This window comes from Anolis sagrei, chromosome 3 (genome assembly GCF_037176765.1).
Source record: "Anolis sagrei isolate rAnoSag1 chromosome 3, rAnoSag1.mat, whole genome shotgun sequence".
NCBI lineage: Eukaryota > Metazoa > Chordata > Lepidosauria > Squamata > Dactyloidae > Anolis > Anolis sagrei.
In genome coordinates, this window is record NC_090023.1 from 222,092,501 (window position 1) to 222,117,495 (window position 24,995).

Here is a 24,995-nt window from a genome sequence, read left to right on the forward strand (position 1 = left end):
GCATGATTCTTCCTTTAACAATCTACATTACATGGACAGATCAAAAAAAAGTGAAGCAGTATCAGGGATGGATATTGAAGAAAATGGTTCTGAGAGCCAAATGAAACCAGGAATATGACCATGCTCAAAAAGGTTAAGAATAAGCATTAAGGAGCACAAAGTGATACTCTTAGGAAAGGGGGAGGAGAAAGACAATCCCTAAGAGATGGGGTGGGGGGTACTTATCCTAAGACACAAGGCAGCATAACAGAAGGCACAGAAAGAAGTCAGTGACTGGAGACAATGGGAAAAAAGAAAGGGAATGGCATTGAGCTAAAAAAAAACTTCAAATATGAACAGAAAAATCTTGAAAGCAGTTTTCATAACTTGGCCAAAATAGAGTAAAACAAGCATATCAAGTTCTAGATTTCCAATAGCAGTAAATGAAGCAACAACAGTGATTTGCAACTTCTTAAATTTTAAAATAGGGACTTGAAAATAAATCAAGAGAAGCTAAGTAAGGAGTGTATGATCTAAGTATCTAATGCAGAGGACAAGACAGAACTAGACAACACAGATACAAAAAATAACAATAACAATAACATGATCGGTGAAAATCACTAAACCATTAGGGATAACTGGGTAGGGTTGGTGATCAGGAAAATACCAAGCAAGCAAACTGGACTTCAACTTATGGTAGAAACAGCATGGACTGTTAGCCTGTCAGAAAGGTAATTTCACACTGTGACCATCACAAAAGATAAAGTGCTGCTCCGTGACAATACTACAACAAAAATCTCTCATGAATCAACTAAACATTAAACAGGGTGCAGAAACCAATCTGCTTCCACATATAACTTAGTTCTAAGATGTTTAGGGCCTTATAAGTTAGGAGAAACAATCTGAAGCTGGGTCAACAGGTCTCATTCTGCCTCTCTCTCAAAAGAGAGCACAGAAAAACTCAAGGAAAAAATCAAGATACATTATTACTGAGTGTAAGAATATCCAGCTCAGTACCAAAGTATGTAATCTGGGTTGTTGTAGGTTTTTCGGGCTGTATGGCCATGTTCTAGAACATGGCCATACAGCCCGAAAAACCTACAACAACCCAATGATTCCAGCCATGAAAGCCTTTGACAGTACAAAGTATGTAATCCTTTTAATCAAAAATGTGACAGTGCTTTGAAACAGAGAAAACATTTTGTGATAATCAGCCATTTCAATTACTCACATAATAGGTAACACATAACAGGTAACTATGTACACTGTTAAGACATGACAATTAATTCATATTTCTACCTATGACACATAAGTGTATCATCAACTGCTTAGCTGATAAATAGAGAGCTAGCCTATGGGATTACTGCCCATTTTTGTAGATTTCCTAGTTCTTATGTTTAAAACAAGTTTGTTCAAGTTCTAGGCTGCCCCCAATAGATAATAAACAAAGGAAGATAATTTCAGAATGACCAGAGATTTCCAGGCAATACTTCAACAGTCATAAGGGAAGGCAGCTTTTGCTTTTTCAGAGAACATCATCACTTCACAACAGGGTTTGAAAAAGGATGAATGAGTTAGTTTGAAGAAAAAAAATAGTTTCCTCCTATCTCCATTATAGTGAGATGGAATACGTGCTGATAAAAATGGTTATAAAATTTAAAAACTATTTGAAAATGTAAATTAGATGTAAATTTTAAACATTATGTATTAGGATCTTAGCAAGACCTTACAAGACAATTTTTGAAGTCTCAATTCTAATATTTTAACTCACAAATTCATAGATAAAAATTAATGCTTGGCATAGTGCACAACAGCCGTTTCAGAAAAGATGCTTTTACTCTCAAAGTGTGCGATCAAACCACAATCATCTCATTTTAGTGCTTCATTTTAAAAATAGCAGCTGGGGAAAGTTACTCTCACCTTAAAACGGTGGCTGATGCAGTGTCACAAATTTTCAGTATTTGAAATGTTATGCTACTATAGAGTAACTCTGTTGGGTTTTGTCCTGATTCAACTCAATTCCATATTAGTATACATGTAGACTGAAACATCTGTACTACATTGTACAGGAAATCCATTTGCCTGCAGGCAGTTATTTTTGTACAGAAAAATAATATGTAAAGGAGCTCTTTAGCAATTGTTTCTATTTGTAAAATGCAAGAAGTATTATTACGTTTTGTTATATTAGTGTTAGTAACAGGAGTAGATTTCTAATTTGTCTCCAGCAATGCACTGAAATGTTGAGCAGAGGACCACAAGAATGATGGCATCCTAATGCTGAATCTAAGTGTATCTTCTATGCGAGATAAATTTGCCTTCCTGAATGCTGATGTTATAGACTTTAGGGAATCAGAATGAGGAAGAGAATATCTTTAAAATGTGGACATCTTTTTCTTGTCCTGCATACACAATGTACTGTGAGATATCTTCAGAGGTAACGTTAGGCAAATTGTCTGCTCATGGCCATTCCTGTCCATGGTTGTGATCTACAAAGCCAAAAGCTGCCTCCACTACTCCTACTTTTTCAGCCTTCTCCAACTCACTTTCACAGCTCACCTGTGGGTAATGTCAGTTGTGGCACTTCTCAATAATTAGAATTATGGTTTCTTCATCATTTCTTGCTTCCAATTCCCTTTATCTTACGTTTCAAACAGTTTTATTTGTGCACAAGCACATACAGACACGTTATCTGATCAGTTATGGCTCCATTTTATCCTCAGCACAATGCCTTTTTCTCAGGAAGGGACACTTGGTGTTGACTTTTCTTCAACAAGGTATTTGAAAAAAAGTAGCATCTTAAAACTGAAAGAAATAATGTACCTACATGCCAAGTGCTATTACAGTCTATGGAACTTGATATTATGAATGTATTCTGTAAGTATTTTAAATCCTGATTTTGACTATGTTTTAATAGACTTGTTTTGAATATTTTTATTGTTAGATAAGCATTCCTAACTGCATAGAATATTTCACTGATCACAGGCAGAATATCATCACTCAATTAACTAGTGGCTCAAACTCATATATATTCAAGGCATTCTTACTTTTTTCAGCTTCCATATGCAATTCCAATTAGGGTCAGTAGTTAAACTTTTGAATACTTCTACTGATTATATAAACAACCCTCTTATTTTACATTCCTAGCAAAGACTGCAGAAAAGAACTTTCCTTAATAGGATCATGAGATTCTACTTATTAATCTTCTTTAGCGTTAAGTCTCAGAGATGCATTCCATATACAGTATTTTCTTTAACATCATATCTACAAAACAATGTGCAAATAATAAATTCCCTTTTCTAAAATATATTGCCAGATCTCTTACTGAATTAAATGAAGTAAAGCTCTCTTAATAATATGTAATCTTTATCTTTAAAGTAATAAAAAAGAATATGTGGTTGAAAACATGCAATGCAAATTAGCCTTACAATAACCAAAACACACCTTGATGCTCAATAGGAACTACCAATTCATAGCTCTTATATGAATCAACCTGTATGAGGCTTGCTTGTCACATTTTATATTATTGTACCCTATATATCAGTCTCTCTCAACCTTTATCCTTGTAGAAGACTTGGAATAATTTTCAGGGCTCAAGGACCCCCTAATAAAAAACATAAGTTCACACTGCATTAGCCTGAACTGTAGATTAATAATCTAATAATATTTGTCATCAGAGCCTCTGGTGGCACAGCAGGTAAACCACTGAGCTGCTGAACTTGCTGACTGAAAGGTTGGTGGTTCAAATCCAGGGAGCGGGGCCCAGCTAGGCCCAACTTCTGACAACCTAGCAGTTCAAAAACATACAATTATATCGCTTTGATGGGAAGGTAATGGCACTCCATGCAGTCATGCTGGCCACATGACCTTGGAGGTGTCTATGGATAATGGCGGCTCTTCGGTTTAGAAATGGAGATGAGCACCAACCCCCAGAATCGGACACGACTAGACTTAATGGCAAGGGGAAACCTTTACCTTTACTAATATTTGTCAATGCTTCTTTGAATAGGGATGTGTTTTCAGAAAGTAATGTATGAGGAGGAATAAAAACCCAGGGAAGACTGAAATGATTCCTGGCCATGAAATGCTAATAAAAGTAAAAAATGGATCAGAGGAGGGGCGGAACCAAACATTGCTGATGAAACCTGCTGACATGAACACTGAACAGAAACATTTCACACTGCAACACTTTTGCAGATTCTACTTGTTTCTGCTTCTCCAGCTGCAATGTGCATAAACCTTGCTTCAACATGATATATTTTTAGAACGTTCTATTCCTTTTTTGGCATACAATTAAAGGTTTTCTGTTAATTAACCATGGTTTCCCATTATATGCAATCCAAGAATTGATGCTCCAAAGCAGATCTGAAACTATAATTAATCAGATTAATCAATTCATGTTCCATAATAATTTCCCCTAACAAAGCTTAACAAAGGAATAAGTGTACATATAAGAATATATGTTTGCCATGTTCTTTATTTTTAGCATCATCAATTTCAATAGTTCTGCTTTAGCCTTCTTCTTTGATTCCTTTTCAGTCTATTCTACAATATTTCCAGAAGATTAGTTTTTCACCCTCCCGTTTCGTCTCCTGTTCCTCGCTCTATTAATTCTTCGCACCCACATTTCCTTCCATGGTTTGTCACTAAATTTTGAAAGGGGCATTATCTGTGGCAACACCCCTAGAGCTTAGGAAATTCACCCGGTTCCTCTCCTGATGTCCCTTTTGAAGACATATTTATTCTGAAGGGGTGTGAATACGATTAGTTTCAGTGTGACTTGCTGTTGCTACTTTTATCTGCTGTTCCAGTCTCTTGCATCCATCAAGAGATTGCTCAGGCCTGGCTGCTTGCCATTAGAAATGTTTATCTGCTGTTCTCTTTTTAACCAATACATCTGTTATTAGAGTTTATTTTAGCTATGCTGTTCTGTGGGGTAAAGGCATTTTATAAACAAACGTATTCTTGCTCTGTGCTTCATCACTCAAAAGTTTATCAAGCAATTTTCTCAATCTGTCTTTTAGGGCACCCTCCCAAAGTGGTCTACAAGATTACAAGGCGTAATACAGTAACAGTTTCAACATAGGCACACATTTTATGTGTCCCCAATATATAGATATATAAATAGGTATAAAATCAAACATGTTCTAATAATAAAGCAGCATTCACAAAGCATGCTAAAAAGTCTTATTTCCCTTTTATGAAGTACAGCTGAAGTATTTTCAGCAGAGTCCACTGTAAATATTGCACATTGTTGCTATTAGACTCATGTAACTAAAACAGCCATTAGGTGGTATTCAGAAACCTTTCACTGTTGCCAACTATTTCACAATCTCACACTGAACTAAGGGGGCCCCATTGGGGATCAGGACCCACAGTTTAAGAAGCAATGATCTTGAGTACAGGAACATTGCTGAGAAAGCAACCTAGGCCACATTCATAATTAACTAAATAAGTAGGGCAAAACAGAGACTCCAATGCAGATTTTAAGTCTTGGGCAGGCTTACAGAGATGAATGCAATTCTAGATGGAGTGATCTCTGCCACTACCATGATCTCAGGGGGAAGCAGAGGAGGAGCTGGCCTTTGCATGCTACTGCACTTTTCCATTCAGATCTTAGATCCCTTGCTTCTTTCTGCATTCCTTGATTTCTGCTTTGGCCAGGCAAAGGAAGTGAGGTACTGGCAGAAAGAGAAATATGCAGTACTCAGGAAGAGGAGGAATCTCCCCCCCCCCCCCAACCCCCACAATGTCATTTACCCTGTTGATCCGGCTCCTTTTCCTCTTCATGCACTCTTTCCCCTAGTACTTCCTTTGCCCAGGTAAAACAGACAATTGCAGCATACAGGAAGATTGCTGCACCCACTTCCTAAACAGTCACACACACCCCCTCCCACAATTACCTCCGGGGAACTGAGCTGCTGTGTGAATGTTTTTCTTCAGAGTCCTGATGAAAGAAAGAAAAAAGAAGAAAGCAGGAGAACTCCATTTACACAAGGCCCCTGTAAAAAGCAGATGTCTTAGATAAGTGGTTCTCAACCTGTGGGTCCCCAGATGATTTGACCTTCAACTCTCAGAAATCCTAACAGCTGGAAAACTGACTGGGATTTCTGGGAGTTGTAGGCCAAAACATCTAAGGACACACAAGTAGAGAACCACTGTCTTAGATGTTTCTATACTTGTTTTTCACCCAGCCAATAGTGACTTAAACACCCTAGAAATGGCCACAGTGACCGCCATCTGCAACAAGCACAAGTACTTCGCTAAAAACAGTAGTTCTCAACCTGTGTGTTTCCAGGTGTTTTGCCCTACAACTGCCAGAAATTCCAGCCAGTTTACTAACTGTTAGGATTTCTGGGAGTTGAAGGCCAAAACATCTGGGGACCCTCAGGTTGAAAACCACTGGCTAAAAAGGTAGAAAGAGTGGTGATAGGGAAACATCTGAGATGCCTGCTTTTTACAGGGGGCTTGAGAAGAGACATGGTAGCCATGTTTAAATATTTTAAAGGAGGGAGAAGGCATGTTTTTTGCTGCCCTGGAGACTCAATGGAGCAACGGGTTCAAATTACAGGAAAGGAGATTCCACCTGAACATTAGGAAGAACTGTAAGAGCTGTTCCAGAAGTGGAGCTCTCTGATGTCAAGTGCGGTGGAGACTCTTTCTTTTAGAGGTTTTAAAACATGGGCTGGATGGCCATCTGTTGGGGGTGCTTTGATTGTGCTTTTCCTGCATGCCAGGGGGTTAGACAGGATGATCCCTGCCCTGCGGTCTCTTCCAACTCTGTGATTCTATGATTCTGTAAGCAGAATCTTTTCCCCCTCCCCTCTCATTTCTTTCGCCTTTCAGGGTTCCTTGAGAAAAAAATTCATCAGGTTCTGGTTATGTGAATAGCCCTCTTTTTTCCCATTCCTTCATTCACTAAGTATATGCAAATACATTTATTCCAAAATTTGAAAAAAAAAATGAAAAATTCATGAAACAACTGGTTCCAAGCATTTCAGATAAGAGAGACCCAATCTATATTTATTGCTGCTTTCCTCCTAAGATCTCAGTTTCTGTAATTTTTGCTCCATCAGCTTCAGTTGTTTGATGGTATACTGTTCTCCAAAATAACTTTTCCCATGTTCTCTTGCAGCTGCTTCGACCTGGAACTACCTCCAAGATTATCTTCATATGCTCACCTGTCTGATCTCTATTAGGTCCCTCCCCCAAACTCACATTCTCCAGGAAGCTACTTAAATAAACTCCTGGTCCTGATATTTTAATGTAATTAAAGTAAGCTAAAATGCATGCTATTGAAGTAATTCTATTTTGTCTCCTTCCCTCCTCCTACTATTGTTGATTTATTTGAGATTGCTACCCTTTCAGAAGGGACAGTATGGTAAAGTGCTATGAGTGATGAACAAGGACTCAGACAAGGGTTCAGGTAACTGCTCAGCCATGGATATCTGCAGGATGGCCTTGGACAAGCCACTCTTGGCCTTCGACAAACTTCCTCTAAAGAAATCTTGCCAAGAAAACCTTAGGATAAGTTGGAGTCTACATGAGAGCGCAAAACAAAGTTCTCCCATCTCATATTACAGCATATTTATACAATAAATCTTCTATTTCCTTTCATTACAATACATAAATATTCTATACTTTCTGTCTCCAAATCTACCACTGAGCTAATCTGAACTGATTTCACTTGGTTTTCTTATCTTTTTCCCCCTCCCTTCCGGTACCTTCTTTTGTCAAGCTTCCCAGTATCCAACTGTGTACACAGAAAGTCCTATTCTCAGAGCAAGTGTCAACCATGACTTTCTGCCATAGACACAGAGTCGAATTTTGATCACTTATAATGCTATTTTCTTGGCCGATATAGTGTATGGCAACATTCTTCAAATCAAATTAGCTTAGTCAATGGATATCACAAGCTTTTCCTTCATCAAAAAAATCTATTATGGATCTGCAATCTGTATTTTAAAGGTCCACAAGAGAACTCTAAAAACAGACCCATTTAGAACAACTGTTTTTACAGAGAGCTGACACCCTCCTAACGCATAAATCACATTCAAACGCTCTGGCTCAGGTAAATATGATATGCAAAGCATTACTCTCAAACTCATAATACTGCACAAAAATATATTACCAGAAATAAAAGATTGAACTCAGTGCTTCCTCCTTGAAACAGAATATTTATCCTTTTAAAAATAATCTTACTACCTGCTACAGGTTCAAACAGATCCAAACATTAAAAACAAGCTTAACCAGATATGCTTAATGGAACGCATTCTTAATTTATCACTATGATCATAGTTTCTCATGCTTAGTGTATCAAGTAGAGTCTTGCATACATTGTTTTAACAGCATTATAGGTTGTGGTCATTGTCATAGGCAGTTAAATGTCCTTAAGACAAAGAATATCACAGCTAAAAACTACCTCCACATCTCTCATTGGATTATTTATTTATGCTGAATCCACAGGTACTCCAATGCTCAGCTCATTTTCATTAGCGTCGTTTCATTTAAGTGTCTGGAGACAGATAACCAGCACTGCAGGATTTCTTCCCCTTACTAATTAAATCAGTGTATTGGGTGGCTAAGGAATATGTAAACAAATCGTATCAGGGAAACAGAATTAGGGATGGACAATTACAACTGACAGGTGACTGATCTCATATTTTGTGCCCTTTCCTTATTTGTCCTTGTCTTTTCTTTTGAATGGCATATAATATGCCAGGAATATGAGGCAGAGTTTTAAGAGGCTATTAGCCTTTGCAATGACTAATACAACATCTTTTTAATAGCAGTCCATGCATATTCTCCAAAATAACTCTCTTCTTCTGCTAGGAAAGTGAGCAGTATCAACATCAACTTCTTCTCTCCCTCAAATTCAGTTTATGAGATGGAGGTGAAACTGCAGGTACAATTTCTATGGTAATAGGTGTCACTGTAATTGCTGACCTAACCAGTCTTTTTTTCTTACACCACATTTTGATACTAATTATCTCATGTTTCCATTTAATGGAAATCATTAACTATTTTAAACACTGTAAATGAATTCGACATTCACTTCTACTTAATATGCAGTCCTCATTCTTTTAAGTGTCCACATAGCAGAACCATCATGTTTAGCAGTATCTTATAATCTAAAGCAAGGTGTCAATAACATATGTTACTGCATATTACTAATATCTATCCATTTTTTCTTGTACATTTAAAGTAGTCAAGCAAGTGCAAGATGACACAGCTAAACACGCCCTGATTCAACAGTATACTTCTGATTAAACCGTTTCTGTCAGCAGAACAGGAAACAACTCAAAACATACCTCTAAATTTGACATTTCTTTTTTGTACGTTTGAGGAATGGTTTCTAAAGTCATGGTAGCTCCTCTAGCCCATCCAAAAACAACATGTTATAAGACATTGTATTTTCTGAGTTGTACAGGGATCCATTAATAAATTGACCCGGACTTGGATTTTAATTGGTGTGTTTTTAACAACTGTTTATTTAATGTCCTGTTTTTAATGAATTTGTTTATTGTTTTTATGACTGTGATGGCACCGAATGGTGCTTACTGTGAGGCCGCCCTGAGTCCCCCCTCGGGGGTGAGAAGGGCAGGGTACAAATAGAGGAAACAAACAAACAAATAAATAATTATGTGGGGAAAGGTCTACTAGTTGTCCATTACAGTTAGCCACCCACATTCATGATTCTTCTTACATCAATTTCAATACAGGCAATCCCCAAGTTATTAAAAAGATAGGTTCTGTAAGTTTGTTCTTAAGCTGAATTTTTATGTAAGTCAGAACAGGTACATTTTTAAGTGTAACTCCAGCCATATACATACACACACATACACACTTTGGATAGCATAGGGAAGAATTCACTGTGGTGGTTTTTTTTTTTTTTGCTGTCTGTGCCAAAGTGTAAAAGACTTATCCTCACTTTCTGTCCCTGTGATAATTGGATTTTGGCATGTGTGGAAACAAGGACTGGTGAGAAAGCTTCAATGGAGACACCTTCCTCCCATGACAACTCTTTCAGGAGAGAATTTCCCTTCCTAGGGGCAGGTTTTTCTCACATCCTGTTGTCTCACCCCAGTTCTTAACTATGAGTTGCTTGTAAGTCAGACGCTTGTAACTCAGGGAGTGTCTGTATTTGAAAATATGTAGCTCCTGCTTAACCAGCTCAATTTCTTCAACACATTCCTTCTGTTGTTTCTCCACTTGTCCTATTGTGCATTCCTTCATTTCATTTCCCACTTTCCCACCATGAAGAGTCAATCAGATATTAAACCCCTTTCCTGCTGATTCACTTTTTCACTCTGCCCCTCTACTGCTAGATTTTAAACCACTTTCCTGTCACTCCACCTCCTTGACTCACTTCTTTTTCTGATAGCAGAAGTAAAGTGAGGAGGTGGATCAACAAGAAAGGGGTTTAAAATCTGAGCCTTCATAGTGGGAAGGTGGTGACTGGCATGAGGGATTCATGGTGCTGTTTGCAAAACATAGAAGGGCAGGCAGGGGCGGCAGCAGGAAGGAGGCAAGGAAATGGACCAATGGAAAAGGGGATTAAAATCTGGCAGCAGAAAGTGAAGCAAGCAGCGGATCTGTAAGAAAGGGATTTCCAATCTGGTAATGGAAGGAATGAGTCAAGGAGGTAAATATGGCAGGAAAGACATTTACACTGCCTGAGTCTTCATGGTCAGAAAGCGGCAAAAGGAGTGAGAGCTGGTGCTCTTGGCAGGACATGGAAAGACAGGTGGAAGAGATAGAGGAAGGAGATAGATCAGCTGGAAAGGGATTTAAAATCTGTCTGAGGTTTCATTGTTGGAAGGTAGGAAAGGAAGTGAATGGCTGGGATTGCTGATGAGAAAGAAGTCTGTAACATGCATGGTAAGGGTGTGCTTAAAACCTAATCTCCATGAATGTGAGGAGCCAGGTGTATATCTACAATTGTCCAAACTAGGACGGAATGAAACACAATTATTTTGATCTGCTGCTACTAAACAATGATCTAAGGTAAATAATTATAATAATATGCAGCACAACAGGACATTTAACTCTCACAAACGGCAAAAAGCATACAAAATAGCGCTAGCAATTCGCAAGCCCCAGAGTTCAGTGTTATAAAAGCCTTGATGTCACTTAAAGAAGATGTCACCCCAAAAGAAAAAAAGAAAATAATTGGTTTTTTTGTTTGACTTTACTCTTTTTCCTACAGCCCCGAAATTATTGCATGCAATCCACAAGCAAACAGGGAGCTGAAAGCTGTTTTAAGCATTTTTCTTCCAGGCTTTGCTAACTTACTATGCTGTGGGAAGAGTTTTAAGAACACTGAAAGCAGTACAAATCAGAGCTTTCAGGAGACATCTACACACCATTGTTTCATAACATGAACTGAATATACAGTACTAACCTCAGTAACTGGGAATACAGGACAGTCATCAACAGTCAGACAAATTAAAGTGCCAGAATCTTAATAGGTGAACTTGAGATCTGCTGTGAAATCAGTGAAAATCAGAGTAGCAGAGGACATACCTTGGAACCGCTCCCAAAACAATCAAGTTGGCTTTTTGTTTGTTGTTTCCAATTACAGCATTTTTCATATCTCTGTAAATCCAGAAAGAGAAAAACCCTAGTAAATTATGCTGAGGTACTAAGGGCTCAGTTTTGCAGAATTTCGTTCCACTGAGATCAAACAGATGTTATATCTGAGAACTAAATAGGAGACAAGTAACAGATCCCACAACTTCCAAAAATTCAAATCTCTGGCATTTTTCTATCCCCAGCCATTCAAGTAGCAAAGAGAATCACTTGGTCATTCATAACAGAGACTTCTGACATATATTTCAGATATCAGGATCATATTGTCAAAAGCTGGTAAGAAAATAAGGATGTATACATTGTACTACCGTGAGAGTGGGTGCAAGAAACATGCAATAAATATAAAAATCCCAATTTTGCTATTGTTTGTTTTCTATATTTGCATTATTATGCTCCATGGAAATTACAATCTAACCAAGTTTCCATGCTGGTTTTCCTCTAAACAGTCTTAAGATAGCCACAAAACTATCCCGCTCAACCCCATTCTAGTTTAAGAGAGCCAATACAGACTCAATTTTTTCCTAATAGCATTAGCATAGCTTTTCTGGGAGAACCAATGTGGTATAGGTTTTTTGAGTATCGGACGAAGATACTGGGAGATGAGAGTTCAATTCCCTGCTCTGCCATTGAAATCCAGTGGATGATCTTGGGCAAATCACACCTTCTCTGTCTCAGAGGAAACAAAGGGAAACCACCTCTGAACAAAGACATGACAAGGTTGCCTTAGGATCACCATAAATAATTTTAAAGTACACAAAAAAGTCTTTCTAGATCAGATCCAGATTTAGCCACACTGAGAAGCAAACCCAATAAAATCAACTAGTTGTGATCATGCTCCCCTGATTCCAATGAGCCTTGTCAAAGTATGACTACATCTGAATGTAAATTCATGATTAAAAGCAGAGAAAGCATTTGGCAACATGAAAATAATTGTCTAATTTTAGTACTAGGGATAACAACAAGAAATTTAAATTCTGAGTAGTAATACTTTATTACTCCCAACAGCCAAATTAATCAGTGATGGCAACCAAGATTTGGTGAGACCATGACACAGCTGGCCTATACAATTAACAGATTGTTTCGAACAGTATGAAAAACCTTCAATTGACACCCCCTTCAAGTATTTGGGTCAAGTTCAAAGCCGAAACTTAAATTTATCTCCTTCATCAAGAGTTATATATTTAGTTATGACACTATCTGACATTGCTTTTTAGATGCTATCCAAGTGCATCCAGGGGGAAAAAACACCAGGTAATAGTCAACATTGCCCTAAGTCATAATGTGAAACAGTTATATCACAAAGTAGAACAGACTAGGGCCCCTAATCATGCCTATTCAGAAGTGGAAGGAATTTTAACTTTAAAACAAAGCTTTGTAAAAAGTTTGAGAAAAGCAATTTTGAAACACTTCATCAATAGTCTGAAACACTTCATCAATAGTAGATGCATAAAAATGCAATTTATTTAGAGCATCTTCTGAATACAGGATTGAATTAATGCACATAAGGTTTCAAAGATATTCATATTATTTAATTTTAAATTGCCTGGAATTGAATTTTGAAAGAAAGGCAGGATATAAACTGATTGGAATTTCAACTTGTGAAAGAACGTGGCAATACTAACGTTTTCATTCATTTCTGTTGGCAAAAGGAATGGGATGGAAAAAATCAATTCTGATTTCTCCTCTTTACAACATGGATTACAGATTAGCTGGCTAGCATTCTGTTGGGAGTTTACAGTGCCAGAAACTAATTTACAATTGTGCAGTTCAGAACTGCCACATTGTGCAACCATCATATTCCCAGAGACAGAATGCTATTATAGCTATGCCTTTTGGGACCACAGCACAAGCAGAGCAAATAATGCAGCCAGGAAGCAATAGTTGTGATGCACCACAATAGGCCGTTATGTGGAATAGGCTGCCCTTGAACTGTAACAGTGCAAGTAGAGAGAGGACAACAGTACCCAAAAGAGTAGTGGTGGACTGATAATCTAAAACAGAAGTCAGTTGAAAGTTATGAAAATACCCTGTGTCAGGCCAGAAAAATATTCACTGTTTAGTAGTACACCATTGTGCAATAAGAGCTACTGTTGAAGTACAGGAAATACTGAACACTGCCCAGCTATGCAGTGGGAGCACGTATAGTCCACTGGGACATTTTACACAGTGCCCCATTGCTCATCACCACAACCTTTTAATATGGTTGCACATCTTGTCACCAACACAGAAAAGTTACACATCACAGTCAATACTTGCAGTACCTTTCAAATACGACTGCTTAGGTAAAACATAAGCAGTAACATATTGCGCATTAAGTCCAGTAACCAAGGTTACAAATTATTTAGGACTTAACACTTTATTAAACTGTTCATCCATTTATAAAATATTCTACTGGCATAGAGTGATCAAAATAACAGAATAAATACATTAACATACTGAAATAAATGATAGAACTGGAGGAACCTCAGTTCTATCCGAATGCCTACCTATCCGAACGCATCTCTTCCTACGAACCCTCCAGGAAGTTAAGATCATCTGAGGAGGCTCTGCTCTCGATCCCGTCTGTTTCGCAAGAACGCTTGGCAGGGACGAGGGACAGGGCCTTCTCTGTGGTGGCCCCTCGGCTGCGGAACTCCCTGCCTAGGGATATTAGATCAGCCCCCTCCCTCCTGACTTTTCGGAAGAGAGTGAAAACCTGGCTCTTCGAGCAAGCATTCGGAACCCTGGAATAGATAGTCAAGCTTGAGATGGAGAATGACCCAGGAACGGTCAAGACGATGAAACGGACGAGGATTGGAATGAGAGGATATAGCTCTTTTTAAATTGTTATTGCACTTTTTTTGTTTAAATGCACTTAATTGTCTTTGCTTTTGAATGTATGTATTGATGGCATCAAATTGTGCCAATATGTAGACTGCCCTGAGTCGCCTGCGGGCTAATATGGGCTGGATATAAATGATGTAAATAATAATAATAATAATAATAATAATAATAATAATAAAAAATAGTGTTTCAGTTTTTGTTTAATATCAGTGGCTAGCCAATACCCAGAAAATACTTTCTGGTTGCCTATGGCTCTAGCATTTGTGAAGCCTTTGCCTTGTGGGTGATTTTTAGTTATATAGTGCTATTGTGCTACATATCACATTTATTTACAATATATTTTCTGTCTACTGCAAAGAATGTATATTCTCTAGTTTTAGGTTAGATATTAAAATATCCTTCCCTAAAACTTGATAAAATGGGAGTGACCAGTTTCATTTTATTTTAGATACACTCAGATGCAGTAAGCATATGTCTTACTGGGTTGCTACGAGTTTTCCAGGCTGTATGGCCATGTTCCAGAAGCATTCTCTCTTGCCATTTCTCCCACATCTATGGCAGGGATCCTCAGAGGTTGTGAGGTCTGAAAGCCTTCAACAACACATTTGTCTTACTGCTCCTGAATGTCATCAGAAGTTTTCAAGCTGCCTGTCACGACCCCATGAATTCTATCAGCCATAATTTTTCCACAATTCAAGGGAGAAGTGGAACGCCTAGAAGCTATACATAACATGGCCAAACCAAATGAAAATTTAGTCTGGCCTTGGTAAAAGGAAAAATTAAAAAAATGTGTACAAGCATACTAAATATAGGAAGCTGTTTTTTCATAATATGTGGTGAACAGAAGCTGGTTGTTCTTGCATCCAAAGTGCAATATGTGGAATCACCAAAACAATTCCATACTTTCAGTCCTCTTCCATACCACAAGCACAACTAAATGTACATATAGCTGGACAACTTCACCTTCAGCAAAATCACTGACCCTGAACAATATTCTGAACCTAATAAGACATTCTCAAATAAAAAAGTTTGTCTCTCTTGGGACAAACTAAGCTCTTACGTTCACCACTTGACAAAGGCCTATTCTATACTGTCATATAAAATCCAGATTATGTTCTCTGAACAGATCATATGGGAGTAGAGACTCATATAATCCAGTTCAAAGCAAATAACGTGGATTATCTGCTTCGATAATCTGAATTATATGGCAGTGTAGAAGGGACCTCAGAGAAGAGGATGGTTCCTTTTCTTTATAGGAGTTAAAAATACAGTAATTGATACATGGATACATCAACCCAGGTTTTGGGGTGGATTTTTAAACTAAAATTTCTAAACTTATATTTGAATACATACAATAGTCAGAAGGCTATAGCCTCACACCTGGGGGGGGGGGGGGGGCAGGGTGTGTTTGGAAGCATGGATACAGCTTCTGAGTTGCATCCAGGAACTGCAACTGGATGCTTATGTATGAAAGCTCTAGAGCAAACATTTTTCAAGCACTAGTTTGATAACAGTTTAAATGTTTATTTCTGAAATATAAGTATCCAAAACAAAGGGAAATTATTTCAGTGTCAAATATAACTGTAAGCAAAAGCCATACAAGCAAAACCATTCTAATTAGTCTCAAAAGGTAAAGATGCTATAGTCAAATCAAAAGAAAATACTGCAATGAAAAAAGATGACCCCCAATTTCTCACTGCCATAAAATTAAACATATTGGAAAATGTGCGTATTGCTTTGCTATACTATATTATATACAGACGCAATTAAAATAAAGCCCAAATAATTACTTTCAAGTGACTGCAATTCCAAAGCTAAAAGTGTAATAATCTCTACTTTTTCACACTGATATGTTTTCTTCTACTTCTTTAGTTTCCTCAACAATTAAATACAAATTCCTACTCAAATGCAATTCCAGTAGTAAACACAAGTATTTATTAAAATACATGACATCCATCCATTTATACCTCATTCTAATACCAAAAAAATAGAATAGGAAACACAGAAATTTCTTTTGAGTCTTTCTCCTTAATCTAAATGTGGAAGTAGTGTAATGGTTCTTAAGATATGTCAAATGCAGAATGTTCACAAAGAAAGAACACTTATTCCATAGCAGAAGGGCTCAAACCATCCAGTTTTCCAAATGTTAAGACCACAAATCCTATCAGCTCACGTCAGCACTGGACACTTCAGTTAAACAACACCTGGAAAGGTACACAAATTCTACCCCTAACACAGCAGTCACTGGATTCCTAGATTAAAGGGGGGAAAGTCTTCTAAAAATGCTCCTTCTCAGAAAAAAGTACCATACATATTTTAAAATCTCTCTTTTTGCTTGTGGATATCTATAGTCAGTGCTGACAGAAGTAATCATGCACAAAACTACAGTGCATGGGAAACTACAGGGAAGCTAAAAATGAATAAATAATCCTTCTTGCATCCATAGTAAGAAATTCACTTTCAAAAAATAAACTGCACTACGTTGGAAAGAGCACTACCAAAACCTCCTGAATCACAGCTTCAATGTGGCCAAAGAGGTTATCTCACAAATCCCACAACAACAAACCAGGGATGATCTTGCAGCACTGCCTAGTTTGGAAGAAGTAAGCAATGCCATCAGCCAACAAAAAATAACAAACCCAGCTGACCTGATGGGATCCCTGCTGAAATCTTTAAATAGGGTGGACCTGAGCTGACACAACTTCACCAGCTCATTGAGAAGTGTGGTTGACTGAGAAAATCCCAGCAGACTTCAAGGATGCCACCATCATCACCCTCTTCAAAAAGACGGAAAGAACAGACTGCGAAAACTATCAAGTTATCTCCCTTCTAACCTCCACTGGGAAAATCCTTGCAAGAATCCTTGCAAACCGCCTTCTACCTGTTTCAGAAGGCCCCATCCCAGAATCCCAGAATAGCTTGTACCCCTCCAGAGGAACAGTGGACATGATCTTCATTGCCCGACAGTTCCAAGAAAAATGCAGGAAACAAAATCAACCTCTGCACATAGCATTCATTGAACTTGCAAATGCATTAGACACAGTGAATCTCAGTGCTCTCTGGACCATCCTCCAAAAAAGTGGGTGCCCTGACAAATTTGTGAACATACTGTGGCTCCTCCACAATGACAACAGTCTTGGACAGCAATGGTTCCCAAAGTGACCCATTTAAGGTGGAATCAGGTGTCAAACAGGGATGTGTTATTGCCAACCTTATTTTTCATCTTCATTGCTATGATACTTCATCTTGTTGATGGGAAGCTTCCTATCGGAGTGGAAATAATCCATTGGACAGATGGCAAACTGTTTAGCCTCAGCAGACTAAAGGCAAAGCCAAGGTCACAACATCTGTTATAGAACTCCAATATGCTGATGATAATATAGTCTGTGCACATTCAAAAGAAGACCTACAAGCCACTCTAAACACCTTTACTAAAGCATACGAGAAGCTCAGCCTCTCACTCTACTGGCTGGTGTCTACTGCTGGTGGTAGTCACCAGCCAATCCCTCTGCAATGCCAGAAATACAGCTTGATGGTGTAACATTAGAAAATGTTGACCATTCCCGCTACCTTGGTAGCCACTTCCCCACAAAAGTCAACACTGACACTGAAATACAATACAGCCTGAGCTCTGCTAGTGCAGCATTTTTCTGAATGAAGCAGAGAGTGTTTGAGGACCGGGACATTCATAGGGATACCAAGGTGCTTGTTTATAAATATATTGTCCTCCCAACCCTGCTATATACCTGCGAAACGTGGACTGTCTACAGACGTCACACTCAACTCCTGGAAGGATTCCATCAGTGTTGCCTCCGAAAAATCCTGCAAATCTCTTGGGAAGACAGGTGGACAAATGTCAACACACTGAAAGAAGCAAACACCACCAGCACTGAAGTGATGCTCCTACGCCATCAACTCTACTGGACTGGTCACATTGTCCAAATGCGCGATCATCATCTCCCAAAGCAGTTACTATACTCCTAACTCAAGAACCGGAATCGTAACGTTGGTGGACAGAAAGAGAGACTTAAAGATAAGCTTAAAGCCAACCTTAAAAATGGTGCCATAGACACAGAGAACTGGGAAGCCCTGGTCCTTGAGTGCTCTAACTGGAGGTCAGCTGTGACCAGCAGTGTTGCAGAATTTGAAGAGGCACAAATGGAGGCCGAAAGGGAGAAACAGGCCAAGAGGAAGGCGCGTCAAGCCAACCCTGATCATGACCACCTTTAACCTGGAAACCGATGTTCTCACTGCAGGAAAACATGCGGATCAAGAATCAGGCTCCACAGCCACCTGGACCCACCTCCAAAACACCACACTTGGACGACCATCATCCTCAGGCTACAAGAGATTGCCTAAATAAGTAAGAAATTCACTTTAACCTTGATCTCATCATTACCAAGAATGAGTTTCTGCAACAGCACTACTAGTTCCACTGTTTACCTGAACTATGTGTTTTGTATCTCTACAGAAACTTTAATAATTATTTACTATGATCTGTATTGTCAGACATCATTAATTGCCTTTAATAAAGGGATACTTATGAATATCTTAACCAGCAAGTTTGGAGTCATTTTGACAGTTGCACAGAGTGCTGGAGAATGGTCAGAATGCTTGAAGAACATTATTCATTTGACAGTTATGTGTCAAGTTGCTTGGGGGATTTAGTATCCTTGGTCACATGTATCACTAGCCCTCCTTATTCAGAGCAATGATCCTGGCAGGGATCAGGATCACATTTCATGTAAGAGAACAGAGAAAACAACCCTGATTTCTTCCCTTCAAGTAATTTTCCTAATTTGGGAAAAATCTTTAGGTGGAAATCTAAAAGAGGAAAAAGACAGTTGCCTGGAAAGTTATGGAGAACAGCTAACTCAGGATGTAATCAATTAAATGTATTACAAATTAACTGCAGATACTGAACATGATGTAATGTTCAAGAAGACTCTATATATGTTTTATTAACTTATCTTTGATAAAATAATTAAAAAATAGAATTAGCAAGTCTCGATAGTTTAATGGAAAGCAGTTGAAACAATTTAGTAATTTCTATCATAGATTGAATTCAAAACAGGGATCAGTTTCAGAACACTTGTTTCTGTGTGCATACTAACTGATTTGCAACCAAGAAAAACATTTATACTGAATAAACATAATCCAAATCCTTGGGCCATGTAGTTTATAGGACTTGCAACTTTACAGTTGTTTTAATTTCTTTTTCTACTCATACAAGGTTATTAAATAAGATCGCTTTATTGAAAATTAAGTGCCTACATCTTTGCAGAAACAATCACTGATGGTTGCTAGCCAGGGCAGGTTTTTGTTTGAGATAATTGTTTAATTAATTTTAAAAGCCCATGTTATGACAAACTATAATTCAACTTCCACACAGCAGGCTAGAGAAGGTCTTAGCACAAGTCATTCAAAGTCGAAAAGCAAATATTTTCCAATGTGTGCAATATATCAATGTCTCACCTCTAGTACTTAATTTCAAAACTCAGATTTCCTACTACCACTTATTTTTCAAACATTAGACTATTTTTTCAACTTGCTGGCTTCATAAGGACTGGGCTGTGGCACAGCTAGTTAGTAGCCAGCTGCATTAAATCACTATTGACTGAGTGGTCATGAGTTGCCTCTGTGTCTGTCTGTATATGCTGTATGTCTAAATATTTGCCATATTTATACCCCACCTTTCTCTACCCCAGCAGGGGAAACTTAAGGCGGCTTACAATGGCACATACACAGTGCCTAAAACAACAAATTCACCTAAAATAGTTTAAAATTACAACATATTTAAAATGGTTAAAATACATTCAAAGTTAAAAACACACCATCCAGAGTACAAGGTCTAAGGTCAATCCAAGGTCAAATTGCACATAATTCTAAATTCAGAATACTGTATTGTCCTAATTTTCAAAAGCCTGCTCTCAGAGCGAGGTTTTGACTCTCTTCCTGAAGACTAGTAGGGAGGGGGCTGATCTGATGTCGCTAGGGAGGGAGTTGCACGACCGAGGGGCCACCCTGTCTCTTTTCCCCACCAGCCTTACTTGTGAGGCAGGCAGGACTGAGAGCAGAGCCACCCCAGATGATCTTAGTCTCCGAGCTGGTTCGTAGGGAAAGATATGTTCAGACAGGTAGCCTGGGCCAGAACTGTTTAGGGCTTTATAGGCTAACGGCCATGTATATGTGCATTGTAATTTGCCCTGAGTCCCCTGCAGGGTGAGAAGAGCAGAATATAAATACTGTAAACAAATAAATAAATGTGGCTGTGACAGTAAAGCACAGTATTACAAAAATGAATCTATATAAGCCTAGAGAATATAAGGTCCAGCCTTTACTACAAGAAGAGGCTAAGAAACTTTCATTCCCATTTTAAGTTAACCTCAATTTGCTCTAGATATTATGTACAATTAGAATGCTAGCTGGTACATCATACACACATTATATAAAATCAAATTTAAAGGAATAGCATGGCTGTAAATAGGTTTCCAGTCTGAATTCAAGGCATTGGAAATAGCATTTAAACCTCTAAATCAGTGGTTCTTAACCTGGGGTCCCCAGATGTTTTGGCCTTCAACTCCCAGAAATCCTAACAGCTGGTAAACTGGCTGGGATTTCTGGGAGTTGTAGGCCAAAGACATCTGGGGACCCCAGGTTGAGAACCACTGCTCTAAATGGCTTAGGATCTCAAAGTTTATAATCCACATGGGAGCCCTCTTCTATGTCCCCATGAGTCAAGGCAATGGAAGGCCTTCTTTACTGTGGCACTCCCCAGTTATGTATCACTTTCCCCTTGGATGCATTAGTGTTGCTACTATTTTAATACTGAGTGAAAACAAGAATCCTCACTAAAGCTTTTGGGATTTACTTGGTTTTACTATACTTAAAATTGTGCTACAATTAATGTTCAAAAATTATTTTAAAATCAAGCTTAGCTTTTTGGATTTGTTTTGATGGTGGAAGGAATATTTTCAAGCCATGAACATTTGAATCCATGGATATAGAGAGCTGCTGTACTCGTATGAGTTAAGAAAGGAAATAAAAATCTATCTGGCTTTAAAAACAAAACAGTAGGCATTGTCTAGGAAATATTTCAGAGACATTCAAGCTATCAGAAGGATACTTAAGTATTAAAAAGGCTGTTATCTAACATTACATATTACTGAAAGATAGAATGTAAATTCCATGTCCCAGTACTTCCTCAGAAAAGAACAAGTGCTGGGCAGTTGGACACGTTCATTGCAAAAAGCAAAATATGACAAACATTTACCCAGAGAACCCAAGAACACCATAGGAAAAATATTTCTATTACTTACATGACACCCTGGAGGACTTTCTGGGGATCAGGATCAAATAATCTGTCAACATAATGGCGACTACTAGCTGTGACTTCCTGTAAAGAAAGACATCACAATCTGTTAATCTAACGCTACAAAAATTAAATACTCAAGAATGTAAAAATTCAGAATAAACCCCCAAAGTTTCTGCAATTGTTGGCCTGGAGAAGAAAAGGTTAGGAGGAAACATGATAACCATGTAGAAAATTTTCAAAAGATGTCATATAGAGGAAGGAACACGCTTGGTCTTTTTGTTTGTTCGTTTTACTGCTCCACCTGCTCCAGAGACTGATGTTATATCTACACTGTAGAATTAATGCAGTTTAGCAGAACTGTAATTGCCATGACTCAATGCTGTAGAATCCTGGGAGTTGTAGTTTTACAAGGTCATTACCCTTCTCTATCAAAGAATTCCTAGGGTTTCATAGTATTGAGTTAAAATGGTGTTAAACTACCAGTACATTAATTCTACAGTGCAGTTGCAGCCTAGAACACAGAGCAATGGATTCAAAGTAAAGGAAAAGTTTTCATTTGACAGTGAAATCTCTTTGATATGAAACTGGAGAAGCATGCTTCAACATAGTCAATGTAATTTTGGGGAACTTGGGTCTAAATCAAGTGTTCTCATCGTCATTTAAAAAAATACTAAGATTTGATTTATTTACAGAAGATACCTTTTCATACAAAGGCAGCTTCTGTATGAAAAAATACAGGCAGTCCTCAAGTTACAAACAAGATAGGTTCTGTAGGTTTGTTCTTAAGTTGAATTTGTATGTAAGTCAAAACAAGTATATTTTTACATTGTAATTCCAACCAAAAAAACCATATATTTTTAGCTTTAGATAGAATAGGGAAGGGTTAACATCCCTGCAGCGTTTGATTCACTCTTCGCCTATTCAGAAGATTTCACTTCACTTTCTGTCCCTGTGAACATTGGATTTTGAAAAAATAATGGCTTCTTGTGAAACAAAGATTCAAAATAAAGCTTCAGTGAAGACACCTTTTCCCCATGGAAACTCTTTCAGGAGTGAATTTTCCTTTCAGGTGGTAGATTTCTCTCACTTTCTGTTGTCTCACCCCCATGAAACAACCTATGAGTTGTAAGTTGGATGTTTGTAACTTAGGGACTGACTGTTTATGGAACTTCCCAATTTTCAGCAATTCCACATATACAGCCTATTCTAGTCACTGTAGTCTCCCATCTATTTATGTAGCATTTCAGGGAGTTGAAGAAACTACTTTAGTCCTCCCTCCACATTTTCAGGTTTCATGTTCTTGTAGTTGATTAATTGTGGATTATTTGCCCTGTCTCAGTTACTGCCGTACACCATCTTTACCACTTCTATAAACTAGTATCTCTGGGAGAAAAACTGGCAGAGTGACTGGGCTGTGCATGAATTCCCTTTATAGTACAGTTACTCAGGTGGGGAAAAGGGGGATGGGATGAGGAGACTATGTGAAGGGAGCATGCTTGTGAATGATCAGTCCAATCCTCTGCTGTGTAAGAGATGGGTGAGCCCACCAGCTTCAGCTTTTAATTTAGGGAACACTAGAACCAGAGCAGGGTCTTGAAAGCCCTTATGATCATACATTCCAAAGGCAAAAGCAGGTGGCTGGTGTTAAACATCAAGATATCGGGGGGGGGGGGGGTAACAAATATTGATTTTTCCATTTTTTCAGCAATCCTGCAGTCCTAAATATGTGGGTGGCTGACAGCATGAGGACAAATAGACAAAGAAGTCCACTTGCACAATGTCTCATATACATGCCAAGACCTGGATCCAGTGCATAGATTTACATTAAGTTTAATTACATAAATTTATTGAATTTAAGATACTGCTGGATCCTTAACTACGGAATCTGTTCCATCTTTGCTCCAGCAGTAGTCCTGTGCAACATACCCTAGAGTACACCCCAGAACAGAATGACTGAGTAAACATGTGTAACATTGCACTATTAGGCAGATAAGATCACTTCCTCTCAGACTGTTTGCTTTCAAGGAATTTGGTGTTTGCTGGAAGATTCTGAGTAATTTCCAGAGTGCGAATTGTATTTACATGGGACACTGGCTAACTACACTGGACATTACACCTGCACTATACAAATTGAAAGCATCATCGGTCATCCAACATCCTTCTTAGAGCTGCATATTGCAAGGGAGTAACAGCACTGGTTCACAAGTTGTTTGTCAAGAAGCCTGTATGTTATTATTGACCCTTTCATTCGGTGAGCCTGATAAATGCCTGAGTGTTTCCCTGGAACAAAATAAAAGCACAACTCTTTGTACACAGATCATATCTCAGATTCATTCAAGACAAACTCACAGTTCACTGTGAGTGGCTGGCCAAAAATTATTTTCTCGAAGAACTGGAACTCTTTGCCAAGGAATTAATGATGTAAGACAAGGTAACTTTTTTCTTTTCTAGTAAAGTAACAAACACATGCCTTCTCAAGACTGATGGTCAACAGAGCTAGCATTTGATATCGTCTGATGCTGCTTCTAGGGATCTCATGTAGTATTCTACAATTGTGTTGTTTAAATGAACCCATTCCCTTCTAGACATGCTCCCTTCTTGAATAGTAGGTAATGTACTGTTTATAATTCAAACTAAACTTTTTTTTATCTGCAACCAACAGGTACCTGTAAGAATAATTATATGAAATCATGCATGCTGCTATTTAACAACTTGTTAGGGCTTTTATCCGATTGTTCAAGATAGCACATTCAAAACAATATTTTCAAAAACCTTGAACAAAGAAGAAAAAGCAAGTGGCAAGATTGCTACATCTGACAAAAAAAGCTAATAGGTAAGGCAGAAAGTGGCAAGAGAAATGCTTTGAAGCAACAAGGTGTGTAGTATCTTAAGAGACTAATTGATTCGTCATGATTTACACCATGGAGACTACACTAACCAGTATTTTCTTGCAAGATGAAATAACTATGGGAAGCTCTTTAAGATGCCCAGCGAGTAAGTAAAAGGGCAGGTCCTCTTAAAGGATACAGATTTATCCAAAGCTAGGAGATTATCCTTCTGCGACACTGAGAGACACCAAATCCATGTCATTATTTTAAATATATATTTCTTAAGTGATTAAATCTGTGGCAAATGAAATTGCCAAGTTTGCAGCTGATATCAAAAACATTACAGATGCTCATTTCCTATGAGCCTAGATGAACAGCAACTGAACAGGGAGATCAGATGTTGCCCTCATAGACACATGGAACTGATCAGCTAAGGCTACAGAATAAAAATGTCCTGCAAG

The 24,995-nt window shown here is 38.2% G+C and overlaps 1 protein-coding gene across 6 annotated transcripts in view; it reads right to left on the reverse strand.

Annotated features, from left to right (window-relative positions):
- The window catches only part of ARMC8 (armadillo repeat containing 8), a 60,669-nt gene that overhangs the window by 32,582 nt on the left and 3,092 nt on the right, over positions 1–24,995 (reverse strand). For 4 of the 6 annotated variants that reach the window (XM_060768063.2, XM_060768060.2, XM_060768062.2 and 1 more), the window contains exons 2-3: positions 21,711–21,787; positions 11,503–11,574 (exon numbers count right to left, since the gene is read on the reverse strand). In XM_060768063.2, coding sequence (XP_060624046.2) covers positions 11,503–11,574; positions 21,711–21,787 — 149 coding nt within the window. Of the gene's footprint in view, positions 1–5,879; positions 5,981–11,502; positions 11,575–21,710; positions 21,788–24,995 lie in introns of those variants that run through there. The other 2 variants (XM_060768061.2, XM_067465906.1) reach the window with 2 other exon arrangements.